The sequence below is a fragment of the Zea mays genome, chromosome 7, assembly GCF_902167145.1.
Source record: "Zea mays cultivar B73 chromosome 7, Zm-B73-REFERENCE-NAM-5.0, whole genome shotgun sequence".
NCBI classification, from domain to species: domain Eukaryota; kingdom Viridiplantae; phylum Streptophyta; class Magnoliopsida; order Poales; family Poaceae; genus Zea; species Zea mays.
This window is the reverse complement of record NC_050102.1, coordinates 161,706,805-161,730,535: the sequence shown is the minus strand read 5'-3', so window position 1 is coordinate 161,730,535 and position 23,731 is coordinate 161,706,805. Positions and strand designations below refer to the sequence as shown.

At 46.0% G+C, this 23,731-nt stretch overlaps 1 protein-coding gene across 2 annotated transcripts in view; it reads left to right on the top strand.

Moving 5' to 3' along the window:
* Nucleotides 1-23,237, top strand: part of LOC100273734 (uncharacterized) — a 39,491-nt gene extending 16,254 nt beyond the window's left edge. Inside the window, exons 2-11 of one of the 2 annotated variants that reach the window (NM_001148143.1) lie at nt 20,364-20,428; nt 20,638-20,730; nt 20,825-21,025; nt 21,232-21,312; nt 21,390-21,485; nt 21,926-22,003; nt 22,108-22,197; nt 22,292-22,344; nt 22,599-22,680; nt 22,920-23,226. In NM_001148143.1, coding sequence (NP_001141615.1) covers nt 20,364-20,428; nt 20,638-20,730; nt 20,825-21,025; nt 21,232-21,312; nt 21,390-21,485; nt 21,926-22,003; nt 22,108-22,197; nt 22,292-22,344; nt 22,599-22,680; nt 22,920-22,979 — 899 coding nt within the window. In that variant the 3' untranslated portion in view covers nt 22,980-23,226. Of the gene's footprint in view, nt 1-20,363; nt 20,429-20,637; nt 20,731-20,824; nt 21,026-21,231; nt 21,313-21,389; nt 21,486-21,925; nt 22,004-22,107; nt 22,198-22,291; nt 22,345-22,598; nt 22,681-22,919 lie in introns of both variants that reach the window. The other variant, XM_020540369.2, reaches the window with a different exon arrangement.
* Nucleotides 23,238-23,731: the final 494 nt, after the last annotated feature.

The following is a 23,731-nucleotide window of genomic DNA, read 5'->3' as shown; positions in this document are numbered from 1 at the left end:
AAGAATTCTTAGCATTCAAAGTCTTCCCTACTCTGAAAAAATGGGAAATGCCAAAGTTAAAGGGGGAGAAGAAGGAAGGGGATCTTGTCCGGCTTCCTTACCACTTCAAATTCAAGAAATATTTTAAGAAGCCCTGCCAAGAGTGGCTGGATACAGTTGAGGTGATGTGTAATGAAATTCTTGGAAATTATTCGAAAAAAGAAGATCAACTGATGACAGCAGCCTTCGGCACCCGTCCGAAGCGAAGGCTGAACCGAGTGCTTGATGCACTGGGTTTCGAATATCCTGATTATGCGCAGCTGAACAAGGGTGCTGAGGGCCAGAGAAGAAAAAGAGCGGCCGAAGCTTTAAACAAGGATGAAGAACAACCACCAAAAAAGAAGAAAATTGTCAAGAGAAAAATATCAACTCCAAAGCGAAAACTATCCGAAGAAGAGGGGACCCCCACACCACCTTCTACTAGCGACGTGGAGGAAATTCTAAAGGTAATGACTGAACCCATGCCCACGAAGCTAAGTCCATTAGGGCCTCGACTGACGAAGCTTTTTCAAAAGGTGGCGGAGCCGGAAAAAACGAAGATAGCCAAAGCGAAAAGGCAAAGAATTATTGCCGTAACAGAAGTTATTGACAAGACGCCACCGAGGGCGTCAATTCAGAAAACACCAGCTGTTGAGGGCACAGAAAATGTCGAAGTCGCACCTTCGGAGGTCGCGGCTACCGAAGCCGCTACAGCCGAAGATGTAAACTTAGAATCTACTATTGAAGACATCAACAAAATTTTAACAGACATGGCTGCAGAAGAAGCTGCCACCACTGCTGAAGAAACCATGGCCACAGTGCCTGGGAAAGGGAAAGAAATAGCCGAAGACACTTCGGACGACGAAGCCTACTCATTTCAAAATTTAGTCGGGCAAAAACTGTCGAAGGCCGAAAAAGAAGAGCTTAAGGAATACGCCAAATCTTGCGGATACAAGCCAGGAGCTCTTCTATTTGGAGGCATTGATGATGAAAAACTGGGCTGCATCCGGGACTCAGCTGGGGCTAAGGTCATCGGTACTCTATCAAAGAGTATCGGTTTTCCGAAACTAGAGACAGACATCAGCCGCTACCGACGACAACATATCGTCGGCAGCTTATTTTATTCAAATTTCAAGGTAAACATCCTTCTCTCTAACTTCTATTGTTTTTTAATAATGGCAATATTCTTTAACGAAGGTTGTTTATTTGCAGAGCATGCTTCTAAGCAAAGCTTTGAGGATGCAGCAAGATCTAGAAGATAAGAAGCACGAAGCTATAATTGAAAATTTAGAGAGCAAGATAAAAGAACAATCAGCTATTATTGAAAAGAAAGACTTCAAACTTCAATCAACCGAAGGCTTGCTGGCAGAGACTGAAGCCAAAGTAGCAGAATTGAATTCGAAGCTTCTCTGCCAATCAAAACAATTTGAACAAGAGAAACTAAAACTTGACTCAAAACTTGAAGCCGAAGTCCAAGCCAACTCAAATTTGAAGAAATCATTAACAAGCCTTCAGGATAAATGTTTGAATTTTAGCAACAATTGTATCCAACAACTAAAGAAGATCTTTTACTCAGTTGGAGCCAGCAGCGGGAAATTTACCCCTTCGGATGAAGATTTACCAAAAGCCTTCGATCATATCGAAGCTGAAATTGAAGAACTTGACGAAGTTATAGCTGGGCACGGTGACTTCTGTGCCTGGGTAGCTTCTCGGGGTACTGCTGCAGCATTCCTGAAGGCTGGCTGCGAGCATGGAAAGATTGTCAACAGGCCCAACTTCGCCCTGTCTCCATCAATTCTCGACGACATTCCTGACCTCGCCCGGAGCATCTCAAATAGATTCATAAAAATGATATGGACAAAAGGCGGGCGAGAGAAGGCTGGGGACGAAGCTCGAAGTCATCTTGAACCAGTAAGAAATCATACTTTGTACTTACCTCCTCCTTCACACTTGATTTTTACTCGGGATACCTTGATTCATGTAGGATGACGAAGCTGAAGGTGATACTTAAAGGATATGCCGCCGAAGCAGAAACCTGACGAAGATTATTAGGAGTAGACTAGAAAAAACTCAGGAGAATTTGTAACAACTTTTTGTAAATACAATTAATCTATTCTCAAGGAACTTTGTTCATACCTTGTAATATATTCTTACCCTTTTATTGAGACGCTTTGATGTGGACGAAATCAGTATTTTGAGCCGAAGGCGAAAAAACACCTTCCCTTCTTTTCGGACACAACGAAGCATAAAAGACCATTTCTTCTTTTTGCCAAAGCTTTTCTTTTTTGTACATGACGAAACATAAAAGACCGCTTCTTCCTCTTGCCGAAGCTTTTTCTTTTTTGTACATGACGAAACATAAAAGACCGCTTCTTCCTCTTGCCGAAGCTTTTTCTTTTTTGTACATAACGGAACATAAAAGACCACTTCTTCCTTTTGCCGAAGCAACCACTTAGGAACACAAATGCTATGAATGAATGCTTATGAATGCAAATGCTATGATGTAATGTGCGAATGAATGTCCAAAGCATATAACCGAAGCCACACTCAACCATTATTTCCTTGGAATCAACCACACATCAGCTCTGCATTCCCTTAGGAACGACTTTGGAGCTTCCTCGTCTTTTACTTAGACGGTATAAACTCTGCATTCCCTTAGGAACGTCTTTGGAGTTTCTTCGCCTTTTACTTAGGCGGTATAAGCTCTGCATTCCCTTAGGAACGTCTTTGGAGCTTCTTCGTCTTTTACTTAGACGGTATAAACTCTGCATTCCCTTAGGAACGTCTTTGGAGTTTCTTCGCCTTTTACTTAGGCGGTATAAGCTCTGCATTCCCTTAGGAACGTCTTTGGAGCTTCTTCGTCTTTTACTTAGACGGTATAAACTCTGCATTCCCTTAGGAACGTCTTTGGAGTTTCTTCGCCTTTTACTTAAGCGGTATAAGCTCTGCATTCCCTTAGGAACGTCTTTGGAGCTTCTTCTCTTTTTTCTTTTTCAGTTTCTGCACTCGATGGTGCGTTCTCAGCTGTTACATTTACATTTTTTGGGGGATTTTGCTCTTATAAGACTAAAAAAGGAAATTACACATGATGGCCCCATTAAAAACCTTTCTCCCCCTTCGGAAAGGAAAAGGGTGCCATGAAAAAGAAAAGAAAAAACATAAAAAATTACATCATGTTATACATAGTATCGCCGAAGCTCATCCGCATTCCAAGACCTTGGAATTTCGTTGCCATCCATGTCCTTCAATCTGTACGATCCAGGCCTTGACGAAGATACTACTAAGAATGGTCCTTCCCATTTCAACTGTAGCTTACCCACTGTATCTGGGTTAGCCACTCTCCGAAGCACCAAGTGTCCCGGCTCAATATTTTTTAGCCGGACTTTTCTATCTCGCCATTTAACTGTTTCAGCCTGATATTTATTGATATTCTCCACGGCCTGAAGCCTGATCCCTTCTAAAGCATCCTTTTCCACAAGGCAAGCATCTTCGGGACCTGATTCTGCCGAAGCTACTACTCTTATTGATCCAGCTTTTGCTTCCTCCGGAGTTATTGCTTCGTCACCGAATAATAATTTGAATGGGGTAAAGCCTGTAGACCTTGATGTTGTTGTATTGTGGCTCCACACCACTTTGATTAACTGATCTGGCCACTTTCCCCTGGGTTGATTGAAGATTAACTTCATTATTCCTGTCATTATAATGCCGTTGGCCCTTTCAACGAGCCCATTTGACTCCGGATGCCTGACTGATGCGAAATGGATCTTCGTTCCAATTTGATCACAGAAATTTCTGAAAGCTTCGGAGTCAAACTGCGTTCCATTATCTACAGTGATTGCCTTCGGTACCCCGAAGCGACAGACAATATTCTGCCAGAAAAACTTTTGGACAGTGGCCGAAGTTATTGTGGCCAATGGCTTCGCCTCAATCCACTTGGAAAAATACTCCACAGCCACTATAACATATTTTAGATTCCCTTGAGCCGGTGGTAATGGACCCAACAAGTCAAGGCCCCACCTTTGCAATGGCCAGATGGGTTGTATCAGCTGTGTCAAAGACGAAGGTTGTTTTTGATCTCTTGCACATTTCTGACAACCTTCGCACTTTTGCACTAACTCCGCCGCATCCGAAGCTGCCTTCGGCCAATAAAACCCTTGGCGGAAGACTTTCCCAAGTAATGGCCTGGATCCGATGTGGGATCCACACAGGCCTGCATGTATCTCTTTCATCAACTCTATACCTTCGGCTCTAGATAAGCACTTGAGCAGCGGAGCGCAAACTCCATGTTTGTATAATTCCCCTTCTATCATGACATACGGACGAGCTCTTGCCTCTATTCTTTTATTGTAAGCTTCGTCATCTGAAAGGAACTTACCCTGAAGGTAAGAGATTATTTTAGTTCTCCAATCTTCGCTGTAAACAGGAGATATGTTGAGGACTGCTCTTTCAAGGAGCTCCACTGAAGGTGCCTTTATTGTTTCGAAGAACACATCCGAAGGTAACGGCAGCCCCTGTGCCGCAGACTTAGCTAGCAAATCAGCATGCTCATTTTGTCCTCGAGGAATATTCTTGACAGAGAATCCTTCGAAGGATGCTTCGATCCTTCGGACCGTATCTAGATATTTTTCAAGCTTCGGATCTTTAGCCTTGCAACTTTTGTCAACATGACCCGAAACCACCTGGGAATCAGTTTTAAGAATTGCCCTTCTGATTCCCATTGCCTTTAATTTCCGAAGGCCTAGAAGCAGGGCTTCGTACTCAGCAATATTGTTCGTGCAGCTGAAATCAAGTCTTGCTGCATAACAAGTTTTGACCTTGGATGGTGAAACCAACACAGCAGCTGCACCTGCTCCGAAGATTCCCCAAGAGCCATCACAAAACACTGTCCACACTTCGGCATCTTTATTTGCTTCTTCATCCTGAGCCCCTGGCGTCCAGTCGGCAATGAAATCTGCCAATGCTTGAGACTGGATCGAAGATCTATGCACATAATCAATGTAAAATTCGTTGAGCTCTGCAGCCCATTTCCCAATCCGTCCAGTAGCTTCTCTATTTCTCATTATATCCTTCAACGGCTGCGAAGAAGGAACAATGATATTGTATGCCTGAAAATAATGCCGAAGCTTCCTGGATGCCATTAAAACGGCATATAATACCTTCTCCAGCTCTGTATAATTTTTCTTTGAGACACTAAGGACCTCAGATACAAAATACACTGGAACTTGCTTCTTGAGCTGGCCATAAAACTTCTCCTGGACAAGCGCCGCACTTACTGCTGAGTGCGAAGCTGCCACATATAACAACAGAGGAGCCCCTGGCGTTGGCGGAGTTAATGTTGTGAGATCTATCAAGTATTGCTTCAACTCTTCGAAGGCTTTTTGTTGACTTGGGCCCCATTGAAAGACTTCGGCTGACTTCAGCACCTCGAAAAATGGTAAGTTTCTTTCTGCTGATCTGGATATAAATCTGTTGAGAGATGCCAGCCTTCCTGTCAATCTTTGGGCCCCTTTTCTTGTAGTTGGTGGCTCCATTCGAAGTATAGCTTCGATTTTATTTGGATTAGCTTCGATTCCCTTTGTTGAAACCAAGCATCCAAGAAATTTACCCTTCTTTACTCCGAAGACACATTTCTCTGGATTCAGCTTCAAACCAGCTTGTCTGAAGCTGGCGAAGGTCTCCTGCAGATCAACAATATGATTTTCCTGCTTCGTGCTTTTGACGATAATATCATCAACATAGGTCAACACATTTCTGCCTATTTGAGACTGAAGAACCTTCGCAGTCATTCTGCTGAAACTTCCTCCAGCGTTTTTGAGCCCCTCAGGCATCCGAAGATAGCAATACGTGCCACTTGGAGTTATGAAGCTAGTTTTCGGCTCATCTTCCTTTTTCATCCAGATTTGATGATATCCTGAGTAACAGTCCAAGAGACTCATGAGCTCTGAAGAAGCTGCTGCATCGACTAGAGAGTCTATCCTTGGCAACGGGAATTCGTCCTTCGGACAAGCCTTGTTGAAATCTGTGAAATCGATACACATTCTCCACTTGCCATTGGCCTTCTTCACCATAACAGTGTTAGCTAGCCACTCTGGATACTTCACTTCTCTGATAACTCCTGCACTGAGGAGTCTTTTTACTTCATTGCGAGCCCCTTCGGCCTTGTCATCAGACATTTTCCGAAGCCTCTGCTTTCGGGGTCTGAAGGATGGGTCAACATTGAGCGAATGTTCAATAACATCCCGATTTACTCCACAGAGATCATTAGCCGACCATGCAAAAACATCTTTGTTGTTGAATAAAAACCTTATCAAGGTTTTCTCCTGGTCTTCAGATAATTGCGAGCCCAACAGCACCTTCTGCTCTGCTATGTCCTCACACAATAGCATGGGCTTCGGCTGATCTGCTGAAGCTGCCTTCTCCCTTCTGAATTTGTACTGTTCACAAGCTTCAGTTCCATCTATATTATGGATTGCCTTGGAGTCGGTCCAGCTTCCTTCGGCCCTTCTAGCAGCTTCCTGGCTTCCATGGATAGCAATAGGCCCTTGGTCCGAAGGTATCTTCATGCAAAGATAGGCAGGATGAAGGATTGCTTCGAAGGCATTAAGAGTACCACGACCAATAATTGCATTGTAAGGATATTCCATGTCAACAATGTCAAACACAACTTGCTCAGTTCTAGTGTTGTTGATGAATCCGAAGGTTACTGACATGGTGATCTTGCCCAGTGCTACAATCTGTCTTCCTCCGAAGCCACAAAGAGGATGTGTAGCATCATGAATCTTATCTTCTGGCTCTTGCATTTGTCTGAAGGCTTTAGCAAATATGATGTCAGCTGCACTGCCTGTATCGACCAAGACATTGTGAACCAGAAATCCTTTGATAACACAAGAGATAACCATGGCATCGTTGTGTGGGTAATCTTTGAGCTGAAGGTCCTCTTGAGAGAAGGTAATAGGAATGTGAGACCATCTTGATTTGATGAAGGGTCCTTGCACCCCAACATGCTGTACTCTTCTCTGCGCTTCCTTCTTCTGCTTCTTGTTAGCTGGCTCTGAGGACGAGCCACCTGTGATCGGGAGCACCAGCTTCGGGTCCGAAGCAACTCCAGCTTGATTGTTGAACGAAGCCATCAGCTCAGAAAAGTGGAAGTGAGTTCACCGGAGGTGGGCGCCAATGTTGGGGACTTGTTCTCAAATGCTAAGAGTTAAGAACAAGGCAACATAAAAAGTGTTAAGTGTTAAAGTCCTTCATCCTTCGAAGCATTATGTCCCTTCGGGAAATAATGAGTTTCGGACGAAGGTCATAAGAGACATACCTTCGTAAACATAACAAGTAATGACGAAGGACTCATATAAAGCATGAAATATAATATAAGCATCATCATAGAATCATTTCTATTTTATTAACATGGAAAAATAGAAATGATTTCAAATTACAAATGTACCTTCGGTCCTGAGAGAAGGTAAAAAGTACAAGCGTGACGCAAAAGCAAATGCCAAGTCAGCGTGTGAACAGTACGGGGGTACTGTTCATCTATTTATAGACACAGGACGCAGCCTATGACGAATTACAATTATGCCCTTTACAAAAGTTTACAACATTATCTTAGACCTCTATGGATAAAAAGGTCATTCTATCTTTATGTCGGTTTGCAACGCCGAAGCTCTATAAAAAGGAACCTTCGGCCATTTCCTGGGGACGATTTCAGCCGAAGCTGCTTCTTCACGCAAGACCTTCGGCGCAACGAAGCATGGACCCAACACTTTCCAAACGGAAAGAATACCACTTACCAATACCGTAATCGTAATCAGAACCATCAATTTCATTGTCACCTGTACCAAAGTATCTCTGATCAAGTATCACTAATCTCTGGAGCTCCCTTGGCCGCTCATAACCGCGAGCACGGCTGATATATCAGTTTCATAACACTCTGCAGAGGTTGTGCACTTTACCCACAAGCCGTGATTCCCTCTCTGGCCCGGGCTTGCAAGACCCTTATTCACTCCCGAGGTGAATGGCCAGGGATTCACTACGAAGCCTTTACAAAGATTCCCCGGGGCTGTAGCCGCCCGTTAGGTTTCCTAAATGTACCGCACTCCTCCCCAAGGGACAAATCAACCTTGGCAGAGCGAGCCGCATACACCGAGCCCCATTGACGGCACGACGACGAAGCGAACTACACCCCGGATCCTCTAATTATTCAGCTAAGGGCACCCCATTCCACCCTCATGGTTGCACTGTTTTCCCGGGCGGTCATCCATTGAACAGGTCCTTACGGTGAGGCACTCGAGAAACCGCTCGAGTCCCCTTAAATGCCACAAGTATAATCATAAATAAGAACGGGAAAACAGCGTATCATAGATAACCACATCATGTTCATTGATTAAAGTTGAGCAATAGCATCAAACTAAGCAGTAATAATCCGACCCAAATAGGTAAACAAGGACATGGATAACAAAAAGCTAGTCAATCCTTAGGTATAAATGTGTGATGCGGGAGGTGAATTAAAGAATGATTAGGACAGAGATAGGTCAAAGGACACTTGCCTCCACCAACCGACTGCTGCTCAGGGGCTTCTCCTGCGAATTCCTCGGGCTCTTCGACCGGATCGTTCTCTATGCGAGCGCAAACATACATACATACATCCACATATTTAATACAAAAGAACAGTACACCATACAAGGGAACAAATAAAGCGAATATGCATCAAGTATGACATTTGACATTGCATTTGTTATGGTTAGAAAGAAACGGGAAAGGGTCTCGCAGGGGGTTAAATCTTATGTACTAACGATCAATTACAATTGGTTCTTAACAAAAGAATTCTGTTACATATACACTAATGGAAACCTAATCATTTTAAGTTGATCAACATTGAACGAGATAAACAGTGAATCACATGAATCAATTAGCGTAACGGAATTCTAAATTAAACTTCCTATTTCAATAACATGAACAGTGATTAGCCTACCTAAAATAAAATAGCTATGATCACAGAAAGTAAATAAAATAAAATAAAAAAAATAAAAAAAACAGGGGGGGCGGTTGAACCGGCCCTAGGCGAGCGGCTGGGGGGCGGCCGGGCTGGGGGCGGCCGGGACCGGCCAGGGCGCGGCAGCGGCCGGCTGGGGCGCGGCCGAGGCGGGGGCTGGGGGCGGTTGGGCGCGGCTGGGCGGGCGGCCGAGGGCGCGGCCAGGGGCGGCCAGGGGCGCGGCCAGCGGCCGGGCGGCTGGGCTGCCAAGGGGAGGGAGGAGGGGAGAGGGGAGAGGGAGGGAGGAGGGAGAGAGGGAGGAGGGGGCTCACCGGCGATGGGCGGCCGACGGCGAGGGCGGCCGGCAGGGGGCGGCCGTGGCTTAGGGCAGGGGGGCGGCGGCGGCTTAGGGTGGGGGAGAGAAAATGAGAGAAAATGAGAGGGAGAGGGAGAGGGTTTGGGGAAAAAAGGGGGAATGAGGGGGGGGGGGGCGGCTGGGCCTTTTTGGGCCCAAGAGGGGGCGCCAGAGGCGGCTGGGCCGGCCGGGGTCGGCCCACGGCGCGGGAGAGAGAAAAAGAGGAGAGAAAAAAAAGAGAGAGAAAAAGAAAGAAAAGATCTTCTCCTCATTTTCGAAATCCGATCTTTCTACAGGAATGCAATTGCACTTTCAAAGCAATCAAAAGAAATGCAAGGTTCGGCATGGTGCATCAAACAACATAAAGTATTTAGGGTTTTTCTTACACGGGAATTCCAAACCGAATCCCGCTAGAACTTTGGAAAAGGTCAAGGTTTAGCGAGGGGAAAAAAGAAAAAGAAAAGGTAACGCCCGAATTTTGGCGAGTAAAGAAGAGAAAAAATTCAACTGCAAAATTCGGGGCGTTACAAACCTATCCCCCTTAAAAGAATCTCGCACTCGAGATTCAGGGCTGGCTAGCAAAGAGCTCTGGGTACTTGGCCATCAAATCATCTTCACGCTCCCAGGTTGCTTCTTCCTCAGAGTGGTGATTCCATCTGACCTTGCACATTCTGATGGTCTTCCTTCGGGTGACTCTGTCTGCAATCTCAAGGATTTGAGCTGGCTGCTCAACATAGGTCAAGTCCTCCTGGACCTCAAGACCTTCCACTGGCAACTGCTCTTCTGGCACACGCAAGCACTTCTTCAACTGAGACACATGAAAGACATCATGCACAGCAGACAAATTCTCTGGTAGGCTGAGCTGATAAGCCACTTCTCCACGCTTTGAGAGGATCTGGTACGGACCAATGTAGCGGGGTGCTAGCTTGCCTTTCACTCCGAATCTTCTGACTCCTCTGATCAGTGACACTTTCAGATAGACAAAGTCTCCGACTTCGAAACTCAGCTCTCTTCTTCTTGTGTCTGCATAGCTTCGCTGCCTCGATTGCGCTATCTTCAGATTCTCTCGAACCATCTTGATGTTCTCTTCGGCTTCAAGCAGAATGTCTGGCCCAAACACTTGCTTCTCTCCAGGCTGATCCCATTGCAACGGAGTTCTACAACTCCTTCCATAGAGCGCCTGAAATGGTGACATCTTCAAACTGGCCTGATAACTGTTGTTATAGGAAAACTCCGCATAAGGCAATCTCTTGTCCCATCCGGACTGATCTTGCAACGCACAGGCTCTCAACATGTCTTCGAGAATTTGATTGGTTCTTTCGGTCTGGCCATCTGTCTGCGGATGATAAGCTGAACTGAAATTCAGATGCGTGCCCAAAGCTTCATGCAACTGCTGCCAGAAATGAGAGGTGAACTGTGTTCCTCTGTCTGACACTATCTTCTTTGGCACACCATGAAGACAAACGATCCGAGACATATACAATTCTGCCAATACTGCACTGCTATAGTTGGTCTTGACAGGTATGAAGTGGGCTGACTTGGTCAAGCGGTCCACTACTACCCAAATGGAATCGTAGCCGGCTCGAGTGCGAGGCAATCCGACTATGAAATCCATACCAATTTCATCCCATTTCCACTGAGGGATCTGCAACGGTTGCAACAATCCAGCAGGTCTCTGGTGCTCTGCCTTAATTCTTCGACAACTATCACACATAGCCACATGCTCTGCGATCTCCCTTTTCATTCCGTACCACCAGAATTTCTTTTTCAGATCCTGATACATCTTCTCACTGCCAGGGTGAATTGAATAAGCTGTCTCATGAGCTTCCTTAAGAATCAACTCCCGAATAGACTGGACATTGGGAACACACAAGCGGTCTTTGAACCATATCACGCCTTCTGCATCTTCTCGAAAATCTTTGCCTCTGCCATCTAGAATCAATCGCCGAATCTCACTGATCTTTTCATCATTCTTCTGCGCTTCTTTGATTTCTCGCTCCAAGGTAGGTTCCAATTCAACTGTGACTCCTCGCGAATTGTTCAGAAACCCGAGACTCAACCTGTCGAACTCCTTGGCCAACTCATAAGGCATCGGACGAGCGACCATCAGATTGACTTGACTCTTTCTGCTCAAAGCATCTGCCACTACGTTTGCTTTGCCTGGATGGTAATGAATCTCCAACTCATAGTCTTTAATCAACTCTAACCATCTTCGTTGCTTCATGTTCAACTCTGACTGAGTGAATATGTACTTCAGACTCTTGTGGTCTGTGTAAACATTGCATTTCTGTCCATACAGATAGTGCCTCCATGTCTTCAGTGCGTGAACCACTGCTGCCAACTCTAGATCATGGATTGGGTAGTTCTTCTCATGAACCTTCAACTGTCGGGACGAGTAAGCCACAACTCTTCCCTCTTGCATCAACACACATCCCAAACCTGTGTAACAAGCATCACAATACACCAAGAAGGGCTTGTGCACATCAGGCAAGATTAGGACAGGCGATGTAGTCAACTTCTCTTTCAGCGCTTCAAAGGCCTCTTGACATTTCTGGGTCCATTTGAACTCAACCTTGTTGCCTAGCAACGCTGTCATTGGCTTCGCAATCTTCGAAAACCCTTCAATGAATCGCCGATAATATCCGGCCATTCCAATGAAACTCTTGATTCCTCGAGCATCCGTTGGCGCTTTCCAGTTCAGAATGTCTGCCACTTTCTTCGGATCCACAGCCAATCCTTCCTTGTTGATTATGTGACCCAAGAACAGGACTTCGCTGATCCAGAACTCACACTTGCTCAACTTTGCGTACAACTGGTGCTCTCGCAATCTCTGCAACACCATCCTCAAATGATCTGCGTGCTCTTCTTCGCTTTGGGAATAAATCAGAATGTCATCAATGAATACCACCACAAACTTATCAAGGTAATCCATGAATACACTGTTCATCAGATTCATGAAGAACGCTGGTGCATTGGTCAAACCAAAAGACATCACTGTGAACTCATACAAACCATACTTGGTAATGAATGCCGTCTTCGGAATGTCCGAAGGTCGGATCCTGAGCTGATGATAACCTGACCTCAGATCAATCTTGGAGAACACACTGGCTCCTCTCAACTGGTCGAACAGATCTTCTATTCTGGGCAAGGGATACTTGTTCTTGATCGTGACCTCATTCAAAGCTCGATAATCGATGCACATCCTCTTGGTGCCATCTTTCTTCTCCACAAATAAGACAGGGGCGGCCCAAGGCGAGGTGCTTGGCCGAATGTAACCTTTCTCTGACAGCTCATCAATCTGCTTCTTAAGCTCAACCAACTCTGGTCCGGATATTCTGTAAGCTCTCTTGAAGATAGGGGCGGTTCCAGGAAGAAGCTCTATAGCAAACTCAACTTTCCGCTCTGGTGGCATACCCGGTAAGTCCTTTGGAAACACATCCGGGAACTCGGAAACAACCTTGATGCTCTCAATTGGGTCTGCTCCACTGCTATCCACAGCTATCCGATAACAACTTCCTTTCTTTGGCTCAGGCGGGACTAACTCGGTCACCACTTCCTCTCCTAGTGGGGACACCAACTTGATGGTCCTTTTATCACAACTGATAACTGCCTGATACTTATCTAGCCAATTCATCCCTAGGATGACATCTATTCCCTGAGTACCCATTACTATAAGGTTGGCGGGAAACGCTATCCCCCTTATTTTCACACTTATATTCAAACAAATGCTATCGGCTCGAATTCTACCACCGGCTGAGTCAATTTGAATGGGGGTTGACATGGTAGTAGTTGGAAGATTATGTGCTTCTACCCATGATGCAGTAATGAAAGAATGCGTTGCTCCAGTATCAAATAACACTTCTGCAATATGGGAGTCGACTGGGAACATACCTACTATCATGCCGGGGGTCTCCTGAACTGCTTCAGCTTCCAAATGGTTCAGCCTTCCATGATTATAGCGCGGCTGAGAGCGATTGCCTGATCCAGGCTGAGGCACATTCTGCTTCGCTGGGGCATTGGGGCCTGACTGCTGCTGGGCTGCCTTCTTCGGACATTGCATCACCCAGTGACCCTGCTCTCCACAGTGGAAACATGCCCTGTTTCCAACCTGAGCTGGTGCTGCCTGACTGTTCTGCTGGTTTGCTGGGGCAGGAAGACGGGGTGCTTGCTGATTCTGCCTTTGAAACTGACCTCCTGACTGATTGCTCTGACGGTTCTGGTACTGATGCTGAGGATACTGCCTTTGAAACTGCTGATGCTGCTGAGGTGGACGCTGGTTCTGCCTGAACTGCTGAGGTTGATTGCCTGAAAAACGAGGGCGGCTGCTGCTTCCAGGCTGGGGTCCACTGATCTTGCGCTTACGATCTTCCATCTCCTTACGCTTCCTTTCTGTCATGATCGCTCTATCAATCAGGTGCTGGAATGTTGGGAAGGTGTGATTCATCAGTTGATACTGCAGGGGGTCGACCAAGCCTCTCAGAAAACGGTATTGTCGCTTGGCGTCGGTGTTGACATCTTCAGGAGCATAACGAGACAATTGGAGAAACCTGTCTCGATACTCACTGACAGATGATGACCCTTGCTTAAGGGCCAGGAACTCCTCCTTCTTCACTGTCATCAGACCTGCAGGCACGTGGTACTGACGAAAGCTACCTCTGAATTCTTCCCAGGTGATGGTGTCGGGGTTGGCATGGGTGGCGAGGTAAGACTCCCACCATGATTGGGCTGCTCCTCTCAATAGACGGGGACCATACAGAACTTTCTCCCTATCATCGCACTGAGCGGTATGCAGCTCCCGCTCCACAGTGCGCAGCCAATCTTCAGCATCCATGGGGTCAGAAGAGTGAGCAAACGTTGGGGGATGACCTCTCATGAATTCAGCACGCTTGTCTCTGGGCATCTGAGGCTGGGGTGGTGCTTGCTGCTGTTGCTGCTGCTGCTGCTGCTGAATGGCGGCCAAAGTCTGACCGATGGCCTGAACTGCCTGAGTCTGCATCAGAAACATCTGCTCGATCGACATCGGGGGCGGGGGCGGCAGGTGCTGCTGCTGAGGCACCTCATCCTGTTGAGCGGCTCGCTCCTGCTGAGCACGCCTTCCTCCTCTGCGCCTGTTCTCTGACATCTGCAGAATGCAACCACACATCAAAACTGATCTTGCAAATCTTGCAGCATAAGAAAAGAGAATAGAATTCTTCAACAGCACTGAACAGATGAGCATCTTCACTGATCTCCAACACAGACCACACAGCTTCTCAGATAGAAAGGAAAGGGGAATAAAAGGTTTCCCAACTATATAACTAACTTTATTAACATAATATGTAAACCAAAATGCAGGGGATACCCACACTCTGGTGACAATCATTACAAAGATCCAAACCAAACATAGTTCATCATGACAAACATAAATGCACGGGATATAGCAAACTACCCTGTCTAACTAAGACTAACTAAGACCGAGACTAACGCTAAGACTGAAGCTTCTATGTATATATATTTCGTATTAATTACAAGATCCAACTCTAGCGATCTATGGTTCTAGATTTATCTTGGTCTTGCAGTCGGGATTGCCATAAGGCTGGTGTCCACGCTGAGGTGAGCGGTACGGGTGCTGAGTCCCGACGGGAGCGGGGGAACCACCATCCAGATGACGACGTTCCGCGCGCTCAGCCCGCAGCAGGGCAATCTCAGCACGAGCCCTACTCAGCTCATCTAATGCATGGTCCAGCTCCGTGTTTAGCACGGCGGCTAGGTTGACTGTGCTGCTCAACCTAGGATTGCCCTCACCGACAGGTGAGACAATCACGCCTCCTGTGCTGCCAGATGAACGGCGGGGGTAATACTTCAGGTCAAGACCGTCAGCTGCCCCACCGAAAACCGAGCAGTAGTGCGAAAGCGCACGCCGTGCAGCATCTTGCATGGCTGCCTCAGCTGAGTCCCGTTCAGAGATAGAATAGTGCTCTGAGCAGGCCTCTGCACCCTGGAGACTGTCCTCCGGGCAGCGCACCAAGCAAGTCGCCTCCCAGCGGTCCGGGTAGACCCCGCGACTATGCTGGTAGACCACACAGCGATACTCGACGGACCAAGTATGCCGGTCAAATGCCCGACGTAGCAGGGTGTCGAGCGCATCGTGGAAGTGACACCCGCGAGCAGCGTCGCGAGTGATGGGTCGAGCAACCCATCCTTCCGGCTCAGGGTTAGCAGAGAAGTCGGTGTCGTGGCTCGAGCTGTCGTCGCCATCTCCGTCATCTGGGTCTCCTCCAGCAGCTACTCCAGAAGCTGGGGCGCCCAGTGGTGGTGCAGGGGGCGGCTCCAGAGGAAGCACAGGAGAGCAGCTCCTCACAGACTCTATCTCCTGGTGGAGCGAGAAAGAAGAGCCCTGCTGCTCCTGTCGTCGACGTTCCTGCTCCTCACGCAGGCGGTGGTGTAGTCTCTCCAAGTGGCTGGACTGTCCGGCCACGGGACGGCGAAGCGGACGCTCAGCAAGGCGGGAGGGTAAGAAGGGGATGACGGACTTACGTGCAGTGTGTCTAAGTCGAGCCATCTACAAAAGACATCGCGAGCAAAAGGGTGAGAACAGAATTAATATGACCAGCAAATAATGAATCATAAGTAAATGAAGGATCAGAACGAAACATAATTTTCAGCAAGGTATAATATATAGTAGAATATAGGTTTGGTCGGTATGACCAACTTTTGAAGAGATATCAAAGTCAAGGCAAGGACAGAGGTCTATAGTCCTTAGAACGACCATTCTACTCTAGGTTAGCGGTCCTACAGTCAGCACGGCTTTGATACCACTTATGTCACACCCGGTTTTAGAAGGCAAACCGAATGCGAACCATGTACGTGCCAGGATCAGTTATTCACGTACACAGCAGTTACATAATATGGACATCATCACACAGTGCTCAAAATAGTATTAATAAGGGAAATAGTCGATTACATCATACGTCTGAGACGTCCATATAGTTCTTACAATAAATCAAAGTGCGGAAAAGAAACGTAGATAACACGGCCTTCACAGGCAGCCGACTGGGGGTTTGCCGCTAACCCACACCTAGAACTCGTCGTAGTCTTGGAACTCCTGGAAGTCTCCTTCCACAGCTTCATCTTCGCCTGAGCAGTGGTTGCAATGCTGACAACCTGGGGGGGGTTTGGTGTGTAGAGCAAGGGTGAGTACACATCAACATACTCAGCAAGTATCCTGTTTGGCTGTAGTGGACTAGCTTTATGTGGGGATAAGTCAAGCAGTTGCTTTTAGTTGGTCAGGTTATTACTTACTAGTAGAAAGCCAGGTTTTAACATTAACCCAAGTTATTAGCCCAATGCATCCTTTCCAAACGGAAAGAATACCACTTACCAATACCGTAATCGTAATCAGAACCATCAATTTCATTGTCACCTGTACCAAAGTATCTCTGATCAAGTATCACTAATCTCTGGAGCTCCCTTGGCCGCTCATAACCGCGAGCACGGCTGATATATCAGTTTCATAACACTCTGCAGAGGTTGTGCACTTTACCCACAAGCCGTGATTCCCTCTCTGGCCCGGGCTTGCAAGACCCTTATTCACTCCCGAGGTGAATGGCCAGGGATTCACTACGAAGCCTTTACAAAGATTCCCCGGGGCTGTAGCCGCCCGTTAGGTTTCCTAAATGTACCGCACTCCTCCCCAAGGGACAAATCAACCTTGGCAGAGCGAGCCGCATACACCGAGCCCCATTGACGGCACGACGGCGAAGCGAACTACACCCCGGATCCTCTAATTATTCAGCTAAGGGCACCCCATTCCACCCTCATGGTTGCACTGTTTTCCCGGGCGGTCATCCATTGAACAGGTCCTTACGGTGAGGCACTCGAGAAACCGCTCGAGTCCCCTTAAATGCCACAAGTATAATCATAAATAAGAACGGGAAAACAGCGTATCATAGATAACCACATCATGTTCATTGATTAAAGTTGAGCAATAGCATCAAACTAAGCAGTAATAATCCGACCCAAATAGGTAAACAAGGACATGGATAACAAAAAGCTAGTCAATCCTTAGGTATAAATGTGTGATGCGGGAGGTGAATTAAAGAATGATTAGGACAGAGATAGGTCAAAGGACACTTGCCTCCACCAACCGACTGCTGCTCAGGGGCTTCTCCTGCGAATTCCTCGGGCTCTTCGACCGGATCGTTCTCTATGCGAGCGCAAACATACATACATCCATCCACATATTTAATACAAAAGAACAGTACACCATACAAGGGAACAAATAAAGCGAATATGCATCAAGTATGACATTTGACATTGCATTTGTTATGGTTAGAAAGAAACGGGAAAGGGTCTCGCAGGGGGTTAAATCTTATGTACTAACGATCAATTACAATTGGTTCTTAACAAAAGAATTCTGTTACATATACACTAATGGAAACCTAATCATTTTAAGTTGATCAACATTGAACGAGATAAACAGTGAATCACATGAATCAATTAGCGTAACGGAATTCTAAATTAAACTTCATATTTCAATAACATGAACAGTGATTAGCCTACCTAAAATAAAATAGCTATGATCACAGAAAGTAAATAAAATAAAATAAAAAAAATAAAAAAACAGGGGGGGGCGGTTGAACCGGCCCTAGGCGAGCGGCTGGGGGGCGGCCGGGCTGGGGGCGGCCGGGACCGGCCAGGGCGCGGTAGCGGCCGGCTGGGGCGCGGCCGAGGCGGGGGCTGGGGGCGGTTGGGCGCGGCTGGGCGGGCGGCCGAGGGCGCGGCCAGGGGCGGCCAGCGGCCGGCAGCGGCCGGCTGGGGCGCGGCCAGGGGCGCGGCCAGCGGCCGGGCGGCTGGGCTGCCAAGGGGAGGGAGGAGGGGAGAGGGGAGAGGGAGGGAGGAGGGAGAGAGGGAGGAGGGGGCTCACCGGCGATGGGCGGCCGACGGCGAGGGCGGCCGGCAGGGGGCGACGGCGGCTTAGGGCAGGGGGGCGGCGGCGGCTTAGGGTGGGGGAGAGAAAATGAGAGAAAATGAGAGGGAGAGGGAGAGGGTTTGGGGAAAAAAGGGGGAATGAGGGGGGGCGGCTGGGCCTTTTTGGGCCCAAGAGGGGGCGCCAGAGGCGGCTGGGCCGGCCGGGGTCGGCCCACGGCGCGGGAGAGAGAAAAAGAGGAGAGAAAAAAAAGAGAGAGAAAAAGAAAGAAAAGATCTTCTCCTCATTTTCGAAATCCGATCTTTCTACAGGAATGCAATTGCACTTTCAAAGCAATCAAAAGAAATGCAAGGTTCGGCATGGTGCATCAAACAACATAAAGTATTTAGGGTTTTTCTTACACGGGAATTCCAAACCGAATCCCGCTAGAACTTTGGAAAAGGTCAAGGTTTAGCGAGGGGAAAAAAGAAAAAGAAAAGCTAACGCCCGAATTTTGGCGAGTAAAGAAGAGAAAAAATTCAACTGCAAAATTCGGGGCGTTACAGAAAAGAACATACTTGCTGAAAAACACACACTAGAAGTCTGGAACTCGAACACAAGAGTTTGTGCTGTGATGAAGCGGCAACATTTTCATTCTTCTTTTTTGTTATTCGTAGAAGGGAAAATACATGCATGTATGAAAATAGGGAGTGTCGAGCGTCTCCCGTGTTGTGTGATGTGCACACCCATCCCCATGACGCACGACTAGAGATGACAATGCATACCTATCAGTGTTTGGTCTCGACTGCGCACTACGGGGTAGCCTATGCTGTTCTTTTGGGAGGACGGCGACGTCGATCGCTGCTCGATGGTAGGTGCGGGGGCACGTCAAAACATGGAGAATTTATACAGGTTCGAGTCGTGCGAGTGCGTAATACCCTACGTCCTGTGTGGTGCTGAGTGTTGGATTGCTCTGAGTTTGCGGATTAAAGGTGATTGTGGAAGGTGGAAGATGGAGTTGCCTATCGATCCAATGAAGTCTCCATTTTTTGTAGGGCTCTTCAGCCTTATATAGTCGACTGAAGAGATATCCCTGTTCATTGAGTCTATCTGAGTCTACCTTCCTCTGCTACTTGCGGACCGAGTCCTACGATATTCATTTGCTTTCTCCAGGTTACCTTCTGAGTCCTTCGGTGTTCGATCAGCACGAGACACATCTTCAAAGCTCAAGTGATTCCTCTGCGGGACATGCGCACGACCGGTACACATGTGCAGTACTCTTCGAGATCTTCTCCAATCCGGCGCATCTCCACTTTGGTTGGCTTCTTTTATGCTTGGATGAGGCCCACTATGCACCCTACCAAACGACTTAATGAGGGCCTCTCGGGCGGCCCATGGAGTGCATTTGCGTCTTAGTGACCTAGGGTATATCTATCTCCCGCAGTACCTCCTACCGAAATCTGGTGGTTTTTTCTCTATTAGAGCATGGGTTCCCATAGGTTTGTTAATGGGTTCAAATGGAACCCAATAGGTATGTGGGCATGAGTTTGTTCTTCCACTACCATATTCACAAACTCATGGGTTTTTAAAAACCGCCTTAAAATCAATATAACTTACAAATATATCTCATAATATTATTAATTAAATATGTTCTAGCTGAAATAAACTCCATGTAACAAATTTCAAGCTAAACTTAATTATCACTTGTTTCTTTTAACCTCACTTATTAATATATTGATTGTTATTTATATGATGAATTATTTTTTATGTTGATGTTAGTGGGTATGGGAACCCGTTGGGTACTCGAAACCCGCATGGGTATGAGTTTGAGCAAAATTTTATAACCGTCATGGTATGAATTTTTTAGCGAACTTATTTTTTCTTCATGAGTATGCATTTGGACAAGTGATACCCAACGTTTACCCATCCTACGTGCGCCCGACGTCCACAAAAGCAGAAGCTCATACGCATGCGGCATGCTAACAGACCAATGCATGTAACAAACAACTAACTAACTACATATCCAAGACTTATTCAACATGCATACATGAGCATCTACTTCATTATTATGTTTTCGAAACACATATTCATTCTATGATCTAATAGTTTATCTTTCTCTCTCTCTCCTGCAGGGACATCGCCTTCGCTTATTCGGTCATTGGATACTAAAATGTGTGATGTTTGTGTGGCATATCAGGTACATATCCTTGTGTAGGTTTATTTGGATAAAAACCATTTCCCATGTGGATTCGTATGGATTGGGAGAGATTGAGGATACATAAGTTCATTTCTCTCTAATCCATATGCAATGGGAGTGGAGACTTATCCAAACTAGATTTAAAGTTTATACGATGTTTTTAACTAAAAAATTATATGATTTTCATTGCAATTTCTCTTGAATCACAGGGATCACCTGGTACGGTCATTGAGGCATTTGTGCTTAAAGCTTTCCCAGAATGTACAACAGTTCCCCTCCAAAGGTCTGAAGCTGCGCTTGAGGTTGTCATGCTTATAAGTTATAAAATTTAGACATCCCATCTAAGATCTCGAAAAATCTATTATTTCTCTCATGCATGCATTTGCTAAATGATAGGCTGTCGAGTCTTCACTTGCTGACATAGCTATTCTTCCTATCGAAAATGCATACACCGGAAGCTTCCATAAGAGCTATGACATACTTCTTAGTCATGATTTGCAAATTGTGCAAGAAGTACAAATGGATGTAGAGCTATGTCTTCTTGCTTTACCTGGAGTGCATAAGGATGATTTGAAGACAATTTTCAGCCATCCACAGGTTATGCTAAAAAATCAAGGGCTATTTGAATTCATAGCCTTAGTTTTACCACTTTCCTCGTTTTTACCATTGGTCGTGTTTTTTTCTCAGTCTTACCCTTCCGCTCTTCATGTGAAAAAACTACTAGAAAGACCAAAATTAGAGAACACTTTTATCTAAAAATATACTATATTTCAATAGCCTCCTCATGTGAATATTGTATGCAGTATCTTGCTCAATGCGAACATTCCATTTCTGGTTTGAGTGTTTCAAAGAAAAACGTGGATCATGGAGTTGTTGGTGCTGAGGTACCTGATAAAAACATTCCATGGTCCTTTTCATATATTATATTTCCGATATGTCATTCTAAATGCCTCTTTTGTAGATTATATCAAAGCAGAATTTAAGGGATTCTGGAGTTATATGCAGTGCTCGAGCAGCAGAATTGTATGGGCTTAACATCTTAGAATGCAACTTTCAGGTAGTAAAACCTTTTTGTATTTATGTGAAGTTTACAGTTTTTCCAGTAATCCTTGTACATAGTGGTGGGTATGTGTGAAAGGGCATATAGTTGAGTTGATTAGATGGCTTTAGTAGCACTATTTAGGTCCTCAGTTCAACTCTGTGGGAGTGAATTTTTAGAATGTGTTAAAAAAATATCCTTGTATTTGATTCGCAGGAAAGATGCTGAAAATAGAAAACATATGCTAAACCATAAACACACGTTGTGATAATGAACTGACTTGCATAAAAATTAATGTAAAGTTCTTATGAAATTTTGCATTCCAAAAGGGCCCAAAGATCTTTCTTGGTATATTTCCCGTTTTGTCCGATCGGGAACTCTTAACCTGCGAGGTTTTGGTTCATGTCCAGCTCAATTTCATTCAGAAATATGACACTGTCAAGACCAAAATGTTGCAGGATGAATCACCCAATGTCACAAGGTACCTAGTATTGGCAAAAACTGCTAACCTTCCCAAAGAACACGACCAATACAAGGTACTTATCCTTCGCTATGCTAGTAAAATCAAATATGTTTTTTTGTACCAGGTGTTCAGTGATGAAACTTATATAGGTTAAAGTGTTAATGTTATTTATGGCAGACAAGCGTTGTTTTCGGTCTCGAAGAAGGGCCTGGAGCACTTTGCAAAGCTTTAGGGTCATTCTGGAAGAGGGGTATAAATTTGACAAAGGTGATACTGGAACAGTCGTTTGTCTTGAGTTTTCAAAATTGCTATATAGGATCCCTTGTTCTGAACTCTTTGCTTTTCTGTCACCCACCTGAAGATTGAGAGCAGGCCAAACAGAGGCAAGCCAATGAGGATTCGTGGAACTGAAAAGTATGGTATTCAACTTTCATCACAGAACTGTATTGCTGCTGCTACGACTTGTTGTTAAATAACCATTTACTTGAACATTTTTTTTTGGGGGGGGGGGGGGGGGGGGGGGGGGGGGGGAGAGCGGGGGCTTGAACCTCTGTGAATCTGAAATAAAAAAACTAACGAAATGTTGTCAAGGGGATCGGGATATATCTTCTGTATTCAGATACATCCATGACATATCCTGGCCTCACCAAACTCAGCCTTGGTTGCAGGCTCTTCAATTACATTTTCTACGTCGATTTCGAAGCATCGATGACGGATGTCCGCGCGCAAAATGCATTGAAGGGTCTCGAGGTTAGTGTCGTGCCATCTGCATACGCTACAGTCCAGGAATGACTAGATTTATAATCCATCTTCTGAAAACATAGTCAGTATCAAATGTCTGTTATGAAGTGCTCACTTCGTTCTTTTTTATTTGTTGTGTTTTAGTTAAAAAATAAATTAGCGGACGATAAATTTTTGAGAACTGAGACAGTGTACTGTGTACTATATATGCAGTTATTAATCCATGGGTGTACGTGTTTTTTTTACAGGAAGTTGCAAGTTTCCTGCGTGTCCTTGGCTGCTACCCGTGCAGCACGACAACGATCTGAGCTGCCGCGTCAAGCCGTCTGTCTCTCGGTTGCTCCGCCTCGGAAGACTAGAGTGCGAGATGGTTGTTGTTTCAACTCGAGTTAGCGATGAATAAATACTTTTGTTCCGATGACATCTCGGCTGTAGCTCCATGTTGAAATGACGAGCACCGCCAGTGTTCTGCGCAAGTAGGTGTACTGTAACGAGTGATCGGACCCTGATTACTGCTGTCAGATTCACTGTATCGAGCAATCGCACCTTGATTCCGCTTCAGATCATCAGATGTTTTGGGATTAAAGTGTATCCCTGGAAAGCAAGATGAGTGATGGAGCAGCTGGGCGCGTGTGCTGTGTGCTGCGTGTCAGTCTGTCAGAGGCGCAGATCCAAGCGATGGGCAAAGGGGGTCATGGCCCCACCTCAATTTTTATATGCTATTATACCTAGATTTAGATATACATCAAAATAAAAAAAACTTTTATATAGTAGGTACAACCAAATCTAGTTTTGATCTAACTTTTTCTCGACAACACATTGCTCAGCCCGCTCTCCATCCAAGTCGTTCGATTCCTTCCTCTAGCGGCTAGCTACTCGTGGCTCGATCGCTCCTTCGGTCATGACTGGATTGATAGTGGGTGACCAAACCCGTCTGCTACCAGTGTCATCTTGTCTTCTCGTCACTCGTTAGTTCATCACATTGTCGGGATCCCACATGCAGCGCCACTACTTTGCCTCCTAGTTCGCATCGACTGGTGGGCAAGCTATTGGTGGGATT